Source organism: Artemia sp. Qi Xiang Cuo, chromosome 21 (assembly GCF_049724085.1).
Source record: "Artemia sp. Qi Xiang Cuo chromosome 21, ASM4972408v1, whole genome shotgun sequence".
Classification (NCBI taxonomy): domain Eukaryota; kingdom Metazoa; phylum Arthropoda; class Branchiopoda; order Anostraca; family Artemiidae; genus Artemia; species Artemia sp. Qi Xiang Cuo.
Genome location: NC_142814.1, coordinates 47,001,521 through 47,022,111, shown reverse-complemented (window position 1 = coordinate 47,022,111; position 20,591 = coordinate 47,001,521). Strand labels below are relative to the sequence as shown.

Genomic DNA, 20,591 nt, shown 5'->3' with positions numbered 1-20,591 from the left:
TCTAACCTGTCAGCAACACTACTTCCTTTAATATTTATGCTCAATCCTATAACTAGTGATTTACAATATTTACCCTTGACATTTCCTTTTCCAATGACAGTTTATCTCCATAGACAGCCTTATCGGAGTAATGGTATCGGATAGCTCTGTAAACAAAAGGTAAAGCGTCTTTGAACTTATATTCCGCTGCAATTGTTGGCACTGACGCTGTCAGAAAGTAGTTTTCTAGTTCTTCAAAGGATCTTTTGCGGTGTAGCTTCAATAATTCTGAAAAAGAACATATACAGTAAAATTGGAGTTGTTGATCCTTGGACCATTGGTTCATAGTTGATCCAATCTATTTCTATGGTCCATCCATGGACTAGAGTTCCAAAAAAGTCTACTATGGTTTACAGTGATTTCTACGGGCAGGTTTAAATATATTTCAATAGTTTAACTAGAGGCGATTTTAGGAGGGGGAGGGGGGGTGTCAGAGGGGCACTTGCCTCAGGCGCAGAAATTTTAGGGGCGCAAAATTTCAAAGAAAAAATTTAATGACTATAATCATTTTGTCGTATTTTTTAATTTTATTTCGAATAAAAATAAAGTAGGGGGCACAGTTAATAAATAAAAATAATTAATAAATTATAACTAATTAATAAAAAAAAACTTGAACAATAATAACTAAAATGATTAAATTAACATCATTAATAATAATAAACAATTAAATAACTTAAATAATGAATTAAAAAATAATTATTTAATTTACTGAAAATAATTTTGTTAACAAATGAAAATTTGGCCTGAAAATTTTATGGCAGAACGGGGGGGGGGCTAATTAAGATTTTGCCCTAGGTGCAAGAAAGGTAAGAACCACCACTGCTTTTAACGTATATGCGCCTTCAGAAACAATGGATTTTGCGACAAGCCTTCAGCTGTCACTTGCACCAAAACGGTGCCTTTTATCATTTGATTTATTAGATGCAGAGGAGTTTTTAAGGAGTTTTCAGGAGTAAACAGGGGAAAAAACACCAAGGAGTTTTAAGGTAGTAAACAGAGTTATGATATTACTTAGGCTTTTTGTTAGAGAAGGATCTAGAGTTTAAAAACAAGAAAAATCGTTCTTTTTTCGAGGATTTTCAGCCAATCTACAACTACTTATTTAATTTATATACCCTGTTGACCCGATTTCGAAAATTAAAATTGGTAGATAGATGGAGCTGAATCTCAGCCATGGAATAATAGCAAAATTGTGGTATTTTGGTGATATAGTAAAAGTAGGAGAGTATAAAAAATCAAAACTTTCACATGAAACATAGACCTTAAAGTAGAAACACTCAGGAGCTTTAAGACTGAATCGTGGAGACTACCAAAAAGGGAGAAGCGGGGATTTACGAAAGAATTACACGAAAAAAAGATACCTACGGTCCAAAAGTCCTACATATTTGGAATTGCAAAATGGTATCAAAATATTTTTGATTAGAAAGGAGGATTTAATCAATGGACAGAAAGAAGGAGGATAATATATTTTTAAACGGCGAAAAAGCCAAATTAAACGCGGGCATGTGTAAACACCTAAAATCTGGTCTCAAAAATTGGATTTTCGCTTTCTCTCCCCCCCCCCCTAAAATCTAAGCTTTCAATGGGCTATCTCTAAAAAGTAAAGCTTCGGCTAAAAGCTTCGGCGGATTGCAAGTGCACACAGGCCAAATTTTCCATTAGGCGTATGTAAAAAATGAAACTATGGTCTAAAGCAAAGAGTTTCCTTAGTAAAAAAGCCAAATCTATTGTATATCATCCATAAAAACTAAATCTTGACATAGAAAAAATCCCATTTTGGCATTTTTCTACTCCTTAGGAATAAAGAGGTCGCACAAAATTGCATAGTAAATCAGTTTAATTAGTTTGGGCATATAAAACCGTCGTAAAATTGGAATTTATGCAAACATTGCACAATTTGTGCCTGAAGTTGCGAATTATTTTCACTAAACTTGTTTAAGGTTCAGTTACGCAATGAGAAGGAGACTGAAACGAATAGTCTGCTTTCTAACAAACTAATAAAACCAAGCAGATTTTTTAGCACAATAAAAACAGCCGAATATTCAAAATTGTATAACAACATATTTATAATATGAAAAAAGATGCAAGATAAAAATATATTATCAATAAAAAATGTAAAATGAATTGTTCCCCTGTCACTCAACTCTTGCCCAACCCAACCCCAATTTAACTAAATCTCATTTAATTAAACCCCCGTTTAACTCAACCATCATTCACTTCAACCTTCGGGCAATTGAACCCTCATTTCCCTCCACACCCACGGAAATCCGCTCCACTCAACTTGACTCAAACTTAATTCAGCCCCTGTGGTAGGTTAGGCAAGGTAGAATCGCTGTTAGAATGCATTGACTTTGATTCAAACGAAGGTTGACCTGAGCAAGGGTTGAATCGACTGGGTTGAGCTGAATAGGGTTAAGTCACGTGCACAGCTTTATATATATATATATATATATATATATATATATATATATATATATATATATATATATATATATATATATATATATATATATATATATATATATATATATATATATATATGTAATGGCGAATCATAACTTACATATGCGTCTTAAATAATAACTTTAAAGACTTTTTTTGTAGTGACTCTAGTTGATTCCTTAGATAACTTTTGTTGACTTGAGGGCCCCATACAGGGCAAGCATACTCGAGAATTGGTCGGATGTATGTAAGATAAGCCGTCTTAAGTGGGGACACAGAAAAACCGAAACGACGCAATAATATAAGGGTACGCATCCCACCATTTAACATAAGCACTAAACAAGCAGTCAACGCTAAATGTGACACCGAGAATTACAGCCGAAGATACACTAGGATAGGGTGGAGGAGGACTGACAAATTCCCTACTAAGAGGATTAAAGCGAAGGATTTTGGTTTTTCCTTCGTTGATTTGAAGGCTATTGATGGTACATTGGTCATTAAAGTTGCTCATTATTGCATCACTGAATTGGGGAACTGCCTCGGAGATTCCAATGAGATATTTCAGAAGAACTGACAAGTCATCTACGTGCCTAAACCTGTCCTCAAACTCAGAAGGGACAAAGTTTGTAACTGCTAAAAACAACAGCGCTGCGAGTTTCGTGCCTTGCGGAACACCACGCGTGAGCTCAGCCCATTCGGCGTTGGTGTCTCTAGGGAAAAGGCTGTAAACGCACTGGAAACGGTCTTGTAAACAATCGATCACTAAAAGAGAATATGCTTGCGTGCACCCATTGCGCGTAAATTTGTCACAGCTATGAAATGGCGAATAAGGTCAAAGGCTTTTCGGTAATCCACTAGAAAATCGACAATCGCACTTCCTCGGTCAAGCCACTCGACAATAAGGTGATACATTCTCACTAAGTAAACAGTTTTGCTGCTTTCTTTCAAGCATCCGTACTGATATGGGTCAAGAGAAAGAGAAACCTGTAACATCAGCTCGCGATATATAAACGTTTTTGCCACCTTAGACAGGTTTGGGGTTTTTGAGATAGGTCGAAGTTGGTCGCAAGATTTGGGCCACTTCACTTTGGGTATGACGCAAACGCATGCTCTCTTACAAGCACTAAGGAACACTTGCTCTTAGAAACACTGGTTAATAATCGAGGAGAGTGGCTTGGCAAGGAAAATAGCGAATTCACGTAACAACTTTAAAGGAAGCTCACCAGGGTCGGACGCACAGTTCGTATTTAGCTTCTGAAGTTCCTTGTAAACGGCAAACTCGGAAATTTCACCTACATCATCAATCTCTGCTTCAGTAATGAGACACTCGATTTCTGAACTAGTGATTTCTGACCAGTGACGGAAAGGTGATACAGATGCCAACAAAAAAGGAGTTCACTTCCATAGCCGATAACAAGGTACCATCCTCTTTCAATACCCTTAAGTCACTGGCTGTTGTTTTACCATCAAATCTTTTTACTGGCGAATGCCTTTGTACGAATCTATCGTAAGTAAGGGCATAATTTTGTCCTTCACATAATGTCTCTTCGATCGCCTGTTCAGTTTGACAATATGGTTCCGCAACTTGACTGAAACAATTGAACCACCATTGCTGTGAAGGCGGCAGCGAGTCTTAATTAGGTTCTTGAGGTCGCTTGTGATCCATGGTTTATCAGTATCTGTAACGGTTATAACTTTTAGTCAGGAAACAAGCATGGAACTTCTCCTGAAGTAGGCTATTTAGCTTACTGACTATGGCGTTGATGTTCAGCTCAGAGCAAATCTCATCAAATTCGTAGTTGCCGATCCAGCGACCGAATGTAGAAATCAAATCTTTTGTTAGTAGTCGTATAGTAGTTTTGACTCGTTTGGTTTTGGGGATTGTTGAATTTCTTTCCCAGAAAATTATGAAATGATCGGAATTATGGTGGGGTCCTAGGGAAATCGGGGCATCATACAAGTCTGTAAGGTTCGTTAAGATCAAGTCAAGTATGCTGCCACTGTATACCAGAAGCCCAGTAGCTATTGGTGCTATGTATTTAATGTCTTACTTTTTGGGGAGAGGCAGAAGGCAGCAGGCCTTTTGTGGCCTGAGCCTCGTCTCAGTTACTGACTTGGCTTATAACAACTATAATAAAAACAGGCGCATTTAGTCATCCCAAAACATGAAGACCCAATTTAAGCCTCCCTACCCCACAAACGGATCTTTCGGAAATCAAAAAGTGGTCCAATGCCTGGATGTTCAGTTCAATGTACCGAAATCCAAGGAACTGATGATATCCCGATCGATATTGCCAGGCGTAAACCCCCACTTCATCTTCTTGAACAAACCTATAAAGAAAGTCGACGAGCTTCGTCTCCTCGGAGTCCACTTGTCTACAGATCTCTCTTGGAAAACGCAACTCGATCAGCTGAAAACACCCTAACCATCCTGGTGGAAGGTTCTAAGAAAACGTTGTTGCCACCACTTCAAAAGATCCAGAATAGCAATAGGGCAGGTTCAGTCGTTTTCACGACTCTCTTCAGTCTATTAGTGAGGGGTTTGATGTAACGTCGATGGCTGTTTTCTACGAGTACATAAGTTCACCTCCTTCACTAGAGCTTCCTCGTGTTGTGCCCCCCTCCCATTGCCCAACCGACAAGACAGACAGGAAGGCACAGAGGTTGGTCTAATTATCTTGAGGTTGGCACACCGAGTATTTGAAGGACATCTTTATTCGGTGTTGCACTTCAGTTTGGAATGACCTTCTTTTGAACATTATCCCTAGCGGTTTCTCTGTTGACTTTTTCAAATGTTTAACAGTCATCTAAATCCTCAATGAAAGACTAGCTTTAAGTCAGAAATTTGGTTGTACCTGGCGCCAAGAATTTAGGAATGAAAAGAAAGGTAGTTTATGGAATGTTTAAAGTGGGAGAGGGTAATCCACTTCGAATCAGAAAATTGTCTACGAGCTTTAGATGACACTGCTAATATCTGTATCGCATGTTTTTCAGCACAGCCGGTTTAGCTTTTATGTTCTGAATATGCTGCACCATGAAAGCCACGACAAAACGTTTCCAAGAAGACTAAGAATAATTTATAAGATCAAAATCGTATATGTTATGCTTTTCTGGAATCGATTCAAAAGACCTGATATAGCAAAGATTCGTTCTACATTTTTTCCTTTCGCCAAATATTTGTGCCACATACCACAGAGAATGGAAAACTTATAGGAGTTGGATCTTTGACAATTCAATATGAGGAGATGGTAATTAAAACTACTAGTGCACCTTATTAGTGTCTGCCTGACTTCATTATAAAAGCAGAAATTTCAAAGAAAATCAGATATTTAATATGATTACCAGTTTAATAAAATAAATAGAATTATACATTAAAACAGAATAAATTTCCAGTAAGTGATATTTAATTAGTGTTTATATATTAAAAATTATAAGTAAAAATTCAAGCTTGATTAAGTAGGCCTAGATTGACTTAGGAAAGTCTTGGGAGGTTAAGTAGGCTTGATGAATTCAAGCTGGCAGCCTAATGGGGACAGAATCCTATTTTCTTTACCCTTCCCTATATTCTGAAGTATTTGAAAAGAAAATTATGCATTATTTTTGAGTCAAATATTCACCATACGCTGGTGAGATGACATCAGTGAATTTTCTTTTCGACGCCAGTTTCCACTCTAAGTTCCCAATACTCTTTGCCACATACCACCAAAAACACAGATCTTATTTTTGATTATAGCATAGCAGATCCCAAAATCACAGCTTCAGAATTTTGTGACAAAAAAGAATGGCACCTTTGGTTTTTAGTGCTCTAGTTTAAAACATAACTCAGTAGTCAATTTTTTGTCTTCTTTTAGGCTACACTTACTATTAGTTTACCCTTATTTTTAAGCTACCTCTACCTTTAGGCTAGTATTAGGCTAACTCTTATTAGGCTACACTTATATATTGCTGCCGCTGCTTTGCTAATGCAGTTTTTCCTTTTTTTATTTACGTCTTCGTTCTTTTTGTTTTTGAGTACAGATTTTCTAATTAAATAAATAAATTAAATTAGACAAGCTTAATGTTTCAATTATTCAAAAGCGCAATCAAATTACAATAAATGAGTTACAGGAATCTTTGATTTTGCTTACCCAGCATTTTTTTGCCTTCTATATCGGATATTCCAGCAATAACGGGCCTCTTTTTGAAATCACCTCTTTGTAGGTATATTTGTGGATCTTTTGGTAAAATGGCCTTATCAGTTGGTAAAAAATTATCAATAGTAGGTGCAAAAAGGTCCGTTATATTTCCCTCCTGAAAAAAAAAGAACGTAATCAAAGCATCAGTTGAAATGCAAGTCAGGACAGGGCCTTTCAAAGGGGGGAGGGCACTGTGGCTTATGGGACGCTGTGGCTTCTGGTTTTCTTAATTATGTTTGAGTCGGGAGGAGGGTGCCAATTGATGCCCCCTGGTTCCCGTAACGAAACGAATAAGAGTTTCAATAGGGATAAGTCCTTTATTAGACAGTGAAAAAACAAATACAACAGTTTTGAATTTTTCAGAACTTCAGTTCTGAACATCTGACCCTATCCCTATTGAAACTCTTATTCGTATCATCAAAGAAAAGCAGTGTGGTCTGGGAAAAAGGTTCCCGTAACACACGGTTTTCCACCTTAATATAAATATTGGCAATAGTTTTATCTTCAAATAGTCTATGCAGGCCAGGATTTACCAATTGGACCACTAGGCCCGGGCCTAGGGCCACACAATGACAGTGGGCGCAATAAATTACCAGTGAGTGATTTTTTTTTCTTAACAAAAACTGGACTGATGTGATTTATCGTCAAGATGCCAGATGCAATCCGCTGCCGCGCTGCTTATTAGCAGAAAAGTGATTTTAAAGCAATAATTCTGTGGCCACTTATAAACTGTCAGATGTCTCGCAAGAATGGCAGCTAATAGTTTTGTATCACCTCTCTCTTTGATTACTTTTGGCTGATTATTGCGTTATGTTCAGTACTTCCACTATCCCAAACTTCCGGAGATTTCCCCGAAAATCTCCCAAAAATGGGGCCGCAAAAACACTTAGGTCCTAGAAGCGTCAAAGCTTTAAATCCGACCCAGAACCTATGGTTAATGAACGATTTTGAATACAGGCAACATTTAAAAAAAGAGAAAAACGCAAGAGCTTTAGGAATAAACCTAAAATTAGCTACAAAAAAATAGTAAAAAAAAAATACTACCATTGACATTTGAATTTTGATTTTAACAGAGAGCTCTTGGAGGCAGTTGCTATGCGAAACTTTAGCTCTGAAAATTTCTTTTTTAGAGAGCTGTCTCTCTCACTTTGCCTAGAGAATTCTCTAAAACTAATGCAAAAATCTATAAAGCCATTATAACCATTGTTTAAAGTCCATACGACCATCATAAGCTAACTATTCAAAAATTGCAAATATAACGTAACATAAACCTTCGTAATTGAGGGGTTGCCTACCATTAGAAACCTTGTACACCAGGACAAGCTTTCTACTAGTCACTGTAAAAAAGACCCATCAACTGAAACGCCAATTCGACGTCCTATACGTCAGCAATGGCACTGGCGGATCTAAATCTTTTTTAGTCTTATGTGATGCTAGTGTGAAACGTCCTGCGACGTAATGTGCAAGACCTACAAGTCAAAACCGTTCTACTTTTACATCTCCCACTAAATGACCAACATTAATTTGAAACAGTTATTTTCATTCATACACAGCAAAACAGTAATTTGTAAACACAACATGCTCACACAACGTGCCTCACACAACAACGTGCCAACATGCTCACACAACATGTAAACACAACGTGCCTGCAGCCTAATGAAGAACGGTCGTGGTCCATAGTAACTGAATATAACAAAAAACGCGTTTTGGAAGTATTAATGTTTCCAATGCGACATTATTTTCAAAATGTTAATTCTCGTTCTCAACTGAAGAGTGATTTTTAATATAGTGAGAAATTTCTAATAATTTTGAAAAAGAGCCAAAAGCCCTTAAAAATCGATGCTGGATTGAAATAATACAACATAATTGAAATTACCATTGTCGGAAAACCTTGATGTGCCAAAGACACCAAAATAAAAATTTTATGCCTTAATAAATAACCTTAGGTTTATTCATACCTGAAAACCAACACTTTCCAAGATTTTTTTTTGTTGTTGTTTCAAAATAAAGAAGTTTTATGATAATACCACATTTTCCTCAGCGTTGCCACGCTGAACCGTGAAAACAGAAAACAGACTAGTCAGTTAAATTTGATAAATAGTTTTTTTCGAAAAAAAACGGAACAATCTGGCGATTCCCGAAGAAAACGAGAGAAAGTTAGACCTTCTTAAGTTGTTTGATGTCAAATGTTTTTAGTTTTTAGTGTTAATTTTTTATCCTTTTTTCTTTTTTTGTTAATTTTTCTTTTGTAAGCTTGGTGCCTGTTACTAAAAACAACTGCATAACAGCATATGGTGGTATTTTTTTTTATTAAAAATTGAATTTCCAGTTTTCCAGAGTAGGGACATACATGGCTGTTTAAGCTGCTACTTAATTAATTCAAAGAATAAGATGTCAATTATGATATCCTTGGTACTTTAAAAGGAGGTTTACGGCCCCCTCCCTTTAACATCATGGACAATAAAATTTTGTAGGAGGGGCACTGATATATCCCTGTTTTCCTAAGTCAAAAAGCAAGGAGAATTCTGAAAATTGGCCGTGTAGTGTAAAATTGTGATAACTGCATAGGAGAAGAGAGAAATTGAAACTTGACGACTGGTAGCGTATCTGTTGTAAATCCATGGCATAGACAATTAAATACTTTCGTGGAGAAAAGAGGCTCTCGCCAAATTTCAAAGAGGGTTCTACATCTTTTTAACGCTCCAGGTCCATGTGTGAGCAATTACAATGCAAGCAATTAGTTTAAGCAGCTAGGCAGCTGATTTAATATAATTGCTGCAAGCCCCCTAGCTAGCAGTCATCCTCCTTCCCTCAAAGTTCATCAACCAGCATTATTCTGGGTGGTATTTAGCATTAAGTGTGGGTACTAAATATGGAGAGGGATATATAGGAATTTTAACAACTTACTGCTTAAACCATGGATTTTAAAAAAAATAATTTTGAGTTATATAAAAAAAATGTATTCTTCAACGACAGTTTTTTTTTTTTTTTTTTTTTTTTTTTTTTTTTTTTTTTTGATTTGATATGTAAAATTGACTCTAAGGTCGGATAAGTAATCTTGGAATGCTCGAAAGCACTATCAATGACCGGAGCTGCAATGGGAGGACGCCGTCAGTGGATTGTCAGCTTAATTTACATATACTCATATTTATTTCTTAAAGTTTTAATAATTTTTCATTTATAAAAGTAAAAAAGTTAAAAGATTTAAAACGTAAATATGTAAAACTGCAAATTCTAAAGATCATCATTCTCAAGTTTCGCAGAAACATTTTGTGTAGCTCCCATTAAAATTTTCGTTCCATCGGGGCACAAGTTGACGTTTAATCTTGTTCTTCCTAAGCTGTAGCTTAGCTTGTAGATATAACTATACAATTCGTGCTTCACCCATTACACCATATAAAAAACGAGCGTTTGCCCATTTTCGAAAATCGTAAACACCACGTGGTAAGTGCGCCGTTTTACTGAAGTGAATGAGAATGTGGCAAAAAGTATATTAAGTGTATTGAATTGAGGCACGGTTAAAAGAACGAGTGCCACACGTGGCAGAACAAGTGGCCCTCAAGATACACACCTGTTGGCAGAGTCAACTGCCAATTGATAGCAAAAACTGGATTAGATGATTTAGAGGTTTCAAGAACTTTCGCAAAATCATGATGTACACTGTTTTCAGAAGAAAATTCTACTTTAATTTTAGAAAAAGCCCATTTTCCAGTATATTTCAACGTTTTCTAGAAGTTATTACTTGTTCTAAATAAAAAGGTCACAGGGTAAACGAATTTCAAGGCTTTTCATGCTTCTTGAAAATACACAGACTACGGAGCAGTGTCTAAGCAAAACCTGGTTATATAGCAGGGAGGGAATGGATTGTCTAAAACAGGTTCAGGGGCAGTGAAAGTGCACCAATTGAACAAATTCTTTCCCGAGATCATGAGGTCAGATTTCTCAACAAGAAAATACAATCTTCTTTTCAGAAAAAGCACGGTTTCGGGCCATTTTAGAAGTTTCTTAGAAATTACTTCATCGTTCTAAAGTAAGTCACGGAGTATGCAAATTTATCAAAGTGTTTTGTCAAGGTGCAAAAATATAATAAATCATTTCCCCAAATAGTAAAATCCCAGGGGTTATCCACTCTCAAAAATCATGTACATCCGGTAGTGCGTTCCAAGCGTGCGGAACTATGCCAAGCGTGGTGTAACTGATTCCACAATTTTGAAAATTTCAAAAAGTTATTACTAGTTCTAGGAAAAGCCCATAGGCAGACCAAATCGTTAAGACATTTCTTGAAAATACATTAAGGTTAAATTTCTAAAGGAACCTGATTATATAATGTCGAGGAAATGGATTGTTCAACGAATGTTCAAGGGCAATTTTGGAAATGATAATCAAAGTTCCAGGTATTGATTGAGGTAATGCCATCATCCATTCAAGTAATTATGACGCAATACCAACACATTGCAACAATGAAACTACTTTTGTAATAAGTCTAAGAAAAAATTTAACTCGTTATGCACTGAAGTTGGCACATGCTTATGATTATGAAACCTACTAAGAAGCTGTCGCGTGGAGACGTTTCTTGAGCAAATTTTTTGGCAGAATTCACTGGAGAAAATCCCTAGTCAGCTTTAAAAATTCAATTTAAACAGTTAAAACGTTTTCAACTTTTACATCCGAAATCCCTAAATAACAAAAAAAAACTGCGAAAACTGCAGACAATAAAAGAAAAAATTACTTAGGGTACGCTGAAAAAAATCGAAAACTTTTTTCAAATTTGAAGTTCCGTATGTGTGTTTTTTATGAATAGACACATCATAGATAGATCAGTGTATTTCAAAAGCCCAAAGCCCAGAATACAAAGCGGAAAATACCAAATCTAGAGACAAAATAGATTAATCGCATAAATTTTTCGTTCTTTCCGATCATTTATCTATCTATACATAGAGGTACGGAGGGGAGGGCAGAGGGGGGAAGCTCCCCCCTAGAACTTCAAATTTACTCTAGATATGGCTGAAAAATCAGATGGTTGAAAAAAGATAGATGGCTAAAAAAGCAGTTGATAAAAGGTAGATGGTTGTAAAAGATGGATGGTTGTAATTATCCATAATATCTTGGAAATTGGAAATCATAATATCCAAGAAGATCAATGCTGAAACTTATCGATGATTTACAATTTTTGGTGATCATTTATTAATAAAGATTTCATAGGTATGACAGAACTTGCTGGAAATGTAAGGTTTTGTAAACTGCCAATATAGCTTGAGCTCCGCCCGCCCTTCATCACAGAATCCCCCCCCCCTAGACAAGGAACTACGTACGCCCATTTATCTACACAAAAACTTGAGTTATTCTTGTTGGATTTCTACTTCATAGATCGCCAGGAAACTGCAAATCAATCCCACGCAAACATTTCCCCTGAAATCAGAGTGGGAACTTGTTAATAATGCGGAACACACCCAAGAAGTGAAGTTAGGTTAATCCTACCGAAATATAGCCTTTAGTTTATATAATAATATAATTTGGGCGGTATATTTGCACATTAGGGGGGGGGGGAGTAACCTAACCTAAACCAACCTAACCTAACGTCCTAACCCCCCAACAACACGCCCCTAATGTGCAAATATATAGCCCAAATTATTCAAGTCCAATGCATTGTATCATCCGTCACTTGTTTTCATAGATATGAAACCGGTTTTCCGACAGGTAACCTAAGCGTAATTCTTGAGTATGTTCCGTATTTTTAAAAGCCAGTCTCCATTTGACAGATTCTGCCATTCTGGGTAAAGCATAGGGTAAAGCAGAGCATAGATTAAATACGTAACCTAACCTAACCTAGGTACCTTTCCCCCCTCCTAAACCCCAAAATATAACAGTTTAAATATCGTTAACGCAATGAAAACCACGCCTTGCATTGCATTACTCTATAGCGGTCTCTTGAACGGGCGGGTTTTTCGTGATTGGTTTTCAAAAGAGTAGGCCTATGTTTAATACATAAGTACCGTTAGTTTATTGATCCTAACGCCCCTTACCATTCTTGAACACAAACAAACCATCACTACAAAAAAATTGATAATTGTCATACACTAATCAAAAATACTGAAGTTACCAGCTTCTCCGTCAAAATGAAAAACAACGGAGTTTTTTGGTACTTATCTGTTAGCCAGTACACGCTCGAGAATTTGGATCTACAGGTACGGGGTTGAAACAGCTGAGACGCTTGGGAGATAGATAACATATGTATAGTTTTGGCTTTGTATTTGCACATTCTGGGGGGGGGGACTTGGGGTTAAGTATAGCCAGTTTGCATGTAAAATGTAACCTAACTTAGCCATAATACCAATTAAATATTTATTCAGATATAGCAATGCAGTTTTCCACTGAGCCAAAGCTAATTGTCTCCGTATACCGACAGTAATAAACCGGTTATTGTCTGATTATGTATAGTGTGTAGTGGCTAACAGATAAGTACCGAGTTTTTTTCTGTCGTCCAAAACCGACAAAATATCGATATGATGTCAACATTTTACGAATCCAACGTCCACTGTGTCAACAGATAATGAAATAAAATCGCCTAATTCCTTCTTGTAAGCCTAATTTTTCCTGTTGTGTGGACAGAGATGCTAATTCAAAGGCGGTATCAATAATACTTCGCTGCTTTCTTCAAATCGAAAATGAACCCAATATTTGTTGTCTAGTCTAACACAGAGCAGGTTTCTCATAAAACAGGAATATTATTTCCCTATTATTTTCACCGAGTAATACCATAAATTGTTTATATTGTTCTCAGCCTGTTTTATAGGTTTCCTTCATATAACTAGTTTCTCCTTTGTCAAATTAGTCTAGATCTCTGACTCCGGGGTTTTTTCGTCTGTTTGGTAGTTTCGAATTCCGGTTTTGATCCATACTTGGGTATTATAATGCGAAAATTATTCAACCCAAATGATCATCACATTGTTCGAGGCTACAGAGTAGTCCATATTTCGGGGTTAGTAATACTATGAGCCAGTTTGGCCAGATTGGGTTATTTTACGCCAAACTGGCTTATTTTGTTGGCGACTGGCGTGAAAATTTTTGGGACTGGCTTGTGGCTTAAAACTTGGCTATTTTTATTTTGAGCTGGCTTATTTCTTGGCGTGATTTACTTTTTCGGAAAGAATTTATATTTTTTGAGAATTCTTCCAATTTTCTAAGGAACGAATATTCAGGAAAGGCCACAATAACGTTTTACCTCTATGGTCAAAATACGAATCCAACCGCAGCACTTCGTCGAAGTTTTAAAATCTTAAGAGGAACGTGACTTCGTAACAACAGCATAAAAAGCATTAGCCATTAAGTCATGGGGTCGAACTACAGCTGAAGGTACATTATATTAGCTGTTACTTATTAGTATAGAATAACGCCAGGAATCAAACTCATAACAGGCATGTCTGTAACATCTAGAGATCCTGTTTAACTGTTTAGTTCATGTGAGTCGTCCAGGAGTCGTCAGGCTGTTGTCATGTACACTCTAGCTATTTTCTATGGTTTGTATCTCTGTAAAAACATATTTGGTACACAGCCTAGCCAATTGGGTCCATATCCCGATGTATTGAGTACTGCCTCCAATCTATTGGGTACCTCCATCCCTATTTTCACTTTTTGTCTAGGCCTAGTCTGAGAAAACACATTTATTTATATTTGAGGTTTTCTTTGCATCACTTCAGTTTAAATATGCTCAAAGGAAAATTGGTTTTCTCAGAATACATGCAAAAGTGAAAATTGTTATGGGGCAGTTGGGGATATTAATTGTTTTATGTACTACCATCAACATAATGAGCTACTTCACCCCTGCAGTAGTACACCACAGGATCTGTACCTAAAAATTTGAGTGCTACATCCCACAATCAGTACTACATAAAACATGGCATAGATCCTACTACGCTATATATGGAGTAGGTCCTGCTATGCTATATATGGAGTAGTACACTTGGTTAGATGTAGGTATCAAATTCTAAGGTCCAGATCCTGTGGTATACTACTACAGTGGTGAAGGAGTACATAATATGTTGATGGTTGTACATAAGACAATTAATCCCTACCTGGTATGGGGGGATCTGATCTGAGCTGTATCTCTGATTAGAATGCAGTATGTCCTTTACCTGGCAGCTGAGACTTTAATCTTGACCACTACTAATTTTCAGAATTATCAATCTTGGCCAATAGTCTACAAATCTTGACCACAACATTGATAATTAAACATGAGACATTACCTTTAACAGACAGAAACTATGGCAGTTAAACTATATTTTTTATATTTAGAAAAAAAACTTTCAGATCTTGAAATAAACAAGGTTTATCGTTATATTAAAATTAATCAATCAACTGTAGACAATCAATACAAGTGTTATAAAAATCAGATGATTGACCCATGCTCTTTTTGGGCTGGGTTGACAATAGATCCAAATCTTTAATTTGTTCTTCTTTTCTCATGATAAGTTCATACACTTCTTCTTGGGAGAATTTAATTTTTACTGAATGAGATAATCCCTTACTACATAGTTTCTCTTGTTGCAAAAATTATGTTACTGTTATAGTAAACTGCCTTGTTGTAAACACTGCTTATTAATATTCAAAATGTGGATGAATATGGAAAGATGTAAATCAGCTATTAGCTAATAATGTGAGGTAACATCATAGTAGGGTTTATCTAATTCAATATAGTCAGCGTATTTTGACCTACTATATAGGGTGTTGTAGATTTAGATCCATTGACAGTTTTCTTTCCAGTATTTTACAATTCAACAGTATATGCTCAGGGGTTTCTTCTGTGTTTTTACAGTACCTACAAAATGGGCTATTGACAACTTCTCCATTTGGCTGCTTTATTTTGTATGAAGGAGAGTGGTGGAAGTTAGCTGTGTTTGAAAACATGCAGTTGAACCAAACTGATTGTATACTGATTGGAAAGGGGGATAAATTTGGTGGTTTTAATTCAAGCAATGTTTTTAGTCATAATCTAGTTGTATCCCTTATAGTTCAAGATTTCACTGGTTCCATTAGGTTTTTTGCTTCTCGCTTTTCTATCTTGTCTGCTTTTTCATTTCCTTCTTTACCTAGATGACTAGGTATATATTGAAATTTAGTAACAAAGCCTAATCTTCCAAGGCTGCTTAGGTTTTCTTTGGTTTGATGTAGGCCTATGCCCAGTGTTTCAAAGTTAGTGTTTCATAGGATATAGAGAGCAGATTTAGAGTCAGAGAAAATTACTATATGTTAATTGCTCTGTTTCAGTTTAATTAGGGTCTCTAATCACAAGTTGATTGCAGCTACTTCAGCTGTTAGTGTGCTGGTCCCTGCCTTGTTTTTTTTCACAATGCATAGGCTGAGCTCTTTTAAAAAGCAACCACTTCCACATCCCTCTTCACTTAAAGATCAATCAGCATAAACTTAGGCATATCCATTAAATTCCCTTCTTAAGAGCTGTTTGAAATCATGAATTGTAGTTTGGGATTCAATTCGTTGCTATTTTGAGGGGGGAATTCTAGTTTAACCCTGGGGTGATTGATCCCCATGTAAATTCGATTTCAACTCCTCCATACTCTCCTCCAGATTGCTCTTACTGGGTAGGCTTATAATAAAAATTAACCAGGACAATATTAATTTTTAAAAGATTTAATCAGTCGTAATAACATAACTACAAGTGTAACTTGACCCCACAAAACCCCTGGAGAAAGGTATTTAAGTTATGACATTTGTCCACTGTTTATATAAAGTATTTGCTATTGAGAAAGATGTATGAATTTTTTCCCAGGGGGGGGGGGGTAGGTTTTGGGCCCTAGGCCTAATGGAAGGAATACTCATATAAACTTCAAAGAGGGCTCATTTGATTGGAAATTGAAAGTTCTAGTTCAATTTTTAAGCATCAAAAGATTTTGGAGGGTAGACAGCTCCCCCCCAAACCTCTTTTTTTCATGATGCATCCAATACAATTTTTAAATGTATTCAATAAAAATGATCAAAGATCATATAACAAAAATTCTGGTGCCAACACAACCCCCCAGGGCAGGCATTGTAAGTTGTGCCCTAGTGGCATATGTGAGTCTTATGGAAAGGATGCTCATATTCACTTCAAAGAGGGCTCATTTAATTGTAAATTGAAGGTTATAGTTCAGTTTTAAGCGTCAAAAGGGATTGGAGGGCACCTAGCCCCCCCTCCCCTCCACTCCCTTTTTTCCTCAAACCCATCCGATAAGAAAGTTGAGATAGTTTTTTTTTAAATAGTTCAAAGATCATATAACAAAAACTCCAGGGTCAACACAGCCCCCCAGGGGCAGGTGTTGTAAGTTACGCCCTGGGGAATATATGGCTCTTATTGAAGGGATGCTTGTAAAAACTTCAGATATGGCTCATTTTATTGGAAGTTGAAATTTCTAGTTCAGTTTTTTAAGAGTAAAAAGATATTGGAGGGCAACTAGCCCCCCCCCCCCAGGCTCCTTTTCCACAAATACATCCAATAAATATTTTGAGATAGCCCTTAAGTTAAAAATTGATCAAAAGTCAGATAGCAAAAATTCAGGTGTTCTCACTACCCCCCAGGGCCTGGGGCAGGCATTGTAAGTTGTGCTGCATTGGGTCACAGAGTATCATTATAGTAATCGGAGGTCCGACTCAGTGAAATTATGGGATACAGAAATCGCGGTTCACACACGGAGAGTGCTTGAACTAACACAGGGGAAATCGAGCTGGAGGACGTCCTTGTCAATAATTTTCCCCGAACTGTTGGACAGGAAAGTAAGCATGGTCGAGCATTTTCTGAACATAGCGCGCGGGAATTTCTGTAAAGTCTCTAGAGTTCCACATGGGGTAGCGGTTTATCGCAATTCTACTAAATGCAGCCTCAAAATAATCTCTACAGTGGAACTGAACTTCCGCAAACCAGGGAACGAATTGAAATGTGGATATACCCAGCCGGATCAAAGCGCCAGATTAGTGGTGAATATTTGTATAAAATAGCTTTCAAAACTTGGAAACCATTAAAGTATAGTACAATTTTGGGCAAAAAATTGTCTTGCTTATTTTTGGCTTGTTTTTCAAAGGTTGCGGCTTACTTTTTTGATCACGATCTGGCCACACTGCTATGAGCAGGGGCGTAATATCGTCAAATTCCGGGGGAAGAGAGAGGGGAGAGCAAAGGTGGAGTCAATTTTCCCAAGTCAAGTGAAAATGATAAAATGAAAAATGACACATATACTACCATAAAGGCAAAGGTATACTGAAGAGAACTACTCTGTTTCTGTGGATGCTTGAATTGTGTGGCCTTGTCTTAGTTCTGAAAAGATTTTTGAAGACGCTAAATTTCAGCTGTGTGGCGAACTGGGGTAGGGGGGGGGGCCAGTCACGCCCCTGACTCATAGAAAATTAAGCCCATGACTATGAGGTAAAGTATTTTCTATTGCCTGCCTGCCATTTCTACTACTAGTTTTACTGTGTATGAGTTGTTTTACTCTTGGTCAAAATTACTATGATTTTTTTTTTTTTTTTTTTTTTTTTTTTTTTTTTTTTTTTTTTTTGCATATTACCAAAGTCAATAAACAGCCACTTTGGATGGTCAAATTAGCTAAAAATGTGTGTTAATGAATAAAACATAGTAGCTTGAACACTAGATTGGAATGGACCCTTGGAACATCTGTTAATCCGTCAATGGCATGTCAGGGGGCGCGGGTGATGCGGGGTGGAAGCGCGCAACGCGTGGCACTCCTATACGTACACCAAGTGGCGGAGAGTAGGAAACCCCTTGGATTTCGCAATAGTAATAAATCTTTTGTTTGGCGACATAGAAGTGTTTTGGTACAAATTATCACAGCTGTGCCAAATATACTATGGACGAAAATACAACAAAAGCATTTTTTTTAATGCAGGAACTACAAATTAGGATTTCCCTTGTTAATCTAAAACTCTTAGATGGTTAAAACTAAGTTTAGTCAGGGTTTATATTTTACCCTAAGCATCGACAAATTAAAAGCAAAACGGGCAGTTGGGCATCACTTTCAAACTTAAGATTTACTTAAAACTTTCAACCATTCATTACTTGAGGTGGACGCAGTATCACCCAACATTTCTCTAATGGTGACTAAGAAAATAGCACACGAATTATCTAAGCAAAAGAAAGTAGAGGTAGTCCCTATATACGGAACTGTCATTATTTTTTGGTAATCAAGTAAAGTTAGCTTAATCATAATGAAATATACCAAAACATTATGAAAATGCAATACTCTAGTTTATATAATAGAATAAGTTGGGCTATAATATTTGCACATTAGGGGTGGGGGTAAAGTAACCTAGCCTAACCTAACACAATCTAACCAAAATACAAACTCTATATATTAAATATTTATTTAAAAAATAACGACAACATAGTTTATTTCAGTAAACCTAAGCTAATTGTCTACGTATACAGACAGCTATAAACAGCTATAGACAGCTATATATAGAATTTTCGCTGATTCAACTGAGTAAACTTCTCGACTGTCTTCAGGATTGTACAGGAGTACCATTTTTTGTTCTCTTTTCTTCATTTTTTCTCTTTTAGAGCTCAGCCACACCACAATTTTACAGGTTTCTCAAAATATTATTATTTTTTTATTATATATACCCGAGTGAAAATATTGAACGGAAGTGATAGATACTAATACAACTAATTTACCAAAGAGCTAAGTTTATCAAATCTAGATACAACTACTGCTTCTGACAACTCACCACAGCACCAAGCGATGACAGGTACCATGACAAGCCATGACAACTGTGCACGTTCCTCCTCTGCCTAAAATACTTCTGAGCTTCATGACTTAATCAATCCCAAGAATATGCCCCTAAATCCGTTCTTAAGTTCTGCTCCCACCCCGTTTTTGGACGCCTTTGGCTCCAGAAAAAAATTGAATTCCGACAAACTATAAAGTTTCACTAGTAAAATATGACCTACCAACAAGGCTGTATCGAGCGGGGGGTATGGGTTTTGACCCCGCCCCTTCTCGAAATGTTTGTTCGACTCGTAAAAACGTAACAAAAAGTGAACATAAACTATTTTTTGATTTGTTTTTTAAAGGTTTTTTTAGTACCCCCCCCCCCACACAAAAAAATTCTTTTGTAAAACCCCTCCCCCTAAAAAATCCTGGATACGCCCCTGCCTATCCATCTCAATATTTCTTCCATTATAGCACAAGAGTTGGATCGAACCGAATTTTTCGCAGAACTCGTTATTACTTCTATTTTGTAAGTAGTTCAAGATGTTTTGTCGAGGATAGCTCGTCTTTTCATTCATAAATAAAGTTTTTTTTCAGTTTAATAAATTTCATTTCAATTGTAGTTTCTTTAGTTTCACTAAAATAACAATTAAATTTCAACCAAAATTCAGTTATTTATTTAGTCCGATCTTTGATTTAATCTATAATCTTTAGTCCATTCATTTAATCATTAGATTTTAATTTTTCTTATTATAGGGAGAAAATAATCATGTTTTGCTTTTAAGTGCATTTGAAGGGAAAAGGCTTGTTTTTTTAAAAGGATTTTTAGTTTTGGTGAATTTTACAACACATTTTCGCCCTTCGTGTTTTCAAAAAACTTGAAATAAATTGAAATCTTCATTTTTATAGAAAAGCTTATTCCAGAACAAATTTCAAGTTATAATTTTTCTGGTTCGCAGCAGGGTTTCCGAGAAAACCTCGCCCAAAAAAAATTTGGAAAACGATGTTGGTAGCAAAGATTTAATACAGAAGTGATTAATAAACTAACTTAGATTAGTGATTAATTAATTAACTTTCCCGGAAAACGTCAAAAAGTCAATGAATGATTTACGAATTTGATCTAGGTTCTTTTATCCACAAACAGAAAAACAATTACTGGTTACAAACACTACACTCATGCAACAAATTGACCTTTTTGCTACCAAGCAGCACTGATACAAGC

General features: G+C 36.4%; 1 protein-coding gene across 3 annotated transcripts in view; it reads right to left on the bottom strand.

The window, feature by feature from the left end:
* LOC148939636 (cholinesterase-like) overlaps positions 1-20,591 on the bottom strand; it is a 107,301-nt gene that overhangs the window by 20,932 nt on the left and 65,778 nt on the right. For all 3 annotated transcript variants that reach the window (XM_089107175.1, XM_089107178.1, XM_089107176.1), the window contains 2 exons: positions 6,609-6,771; positions 74-267 (listed from right to left, as the gene is read on the bottom strand). In XM_089107175.1, coding sequence (XP_088963301.1) covers positions 74-267; positions 6,609-6,771 — 357 coding nt within the window. The remainder of the gene's footprint in view (positions 1-73; positions 268-6,608; positions 6,772-20,591) is intronic.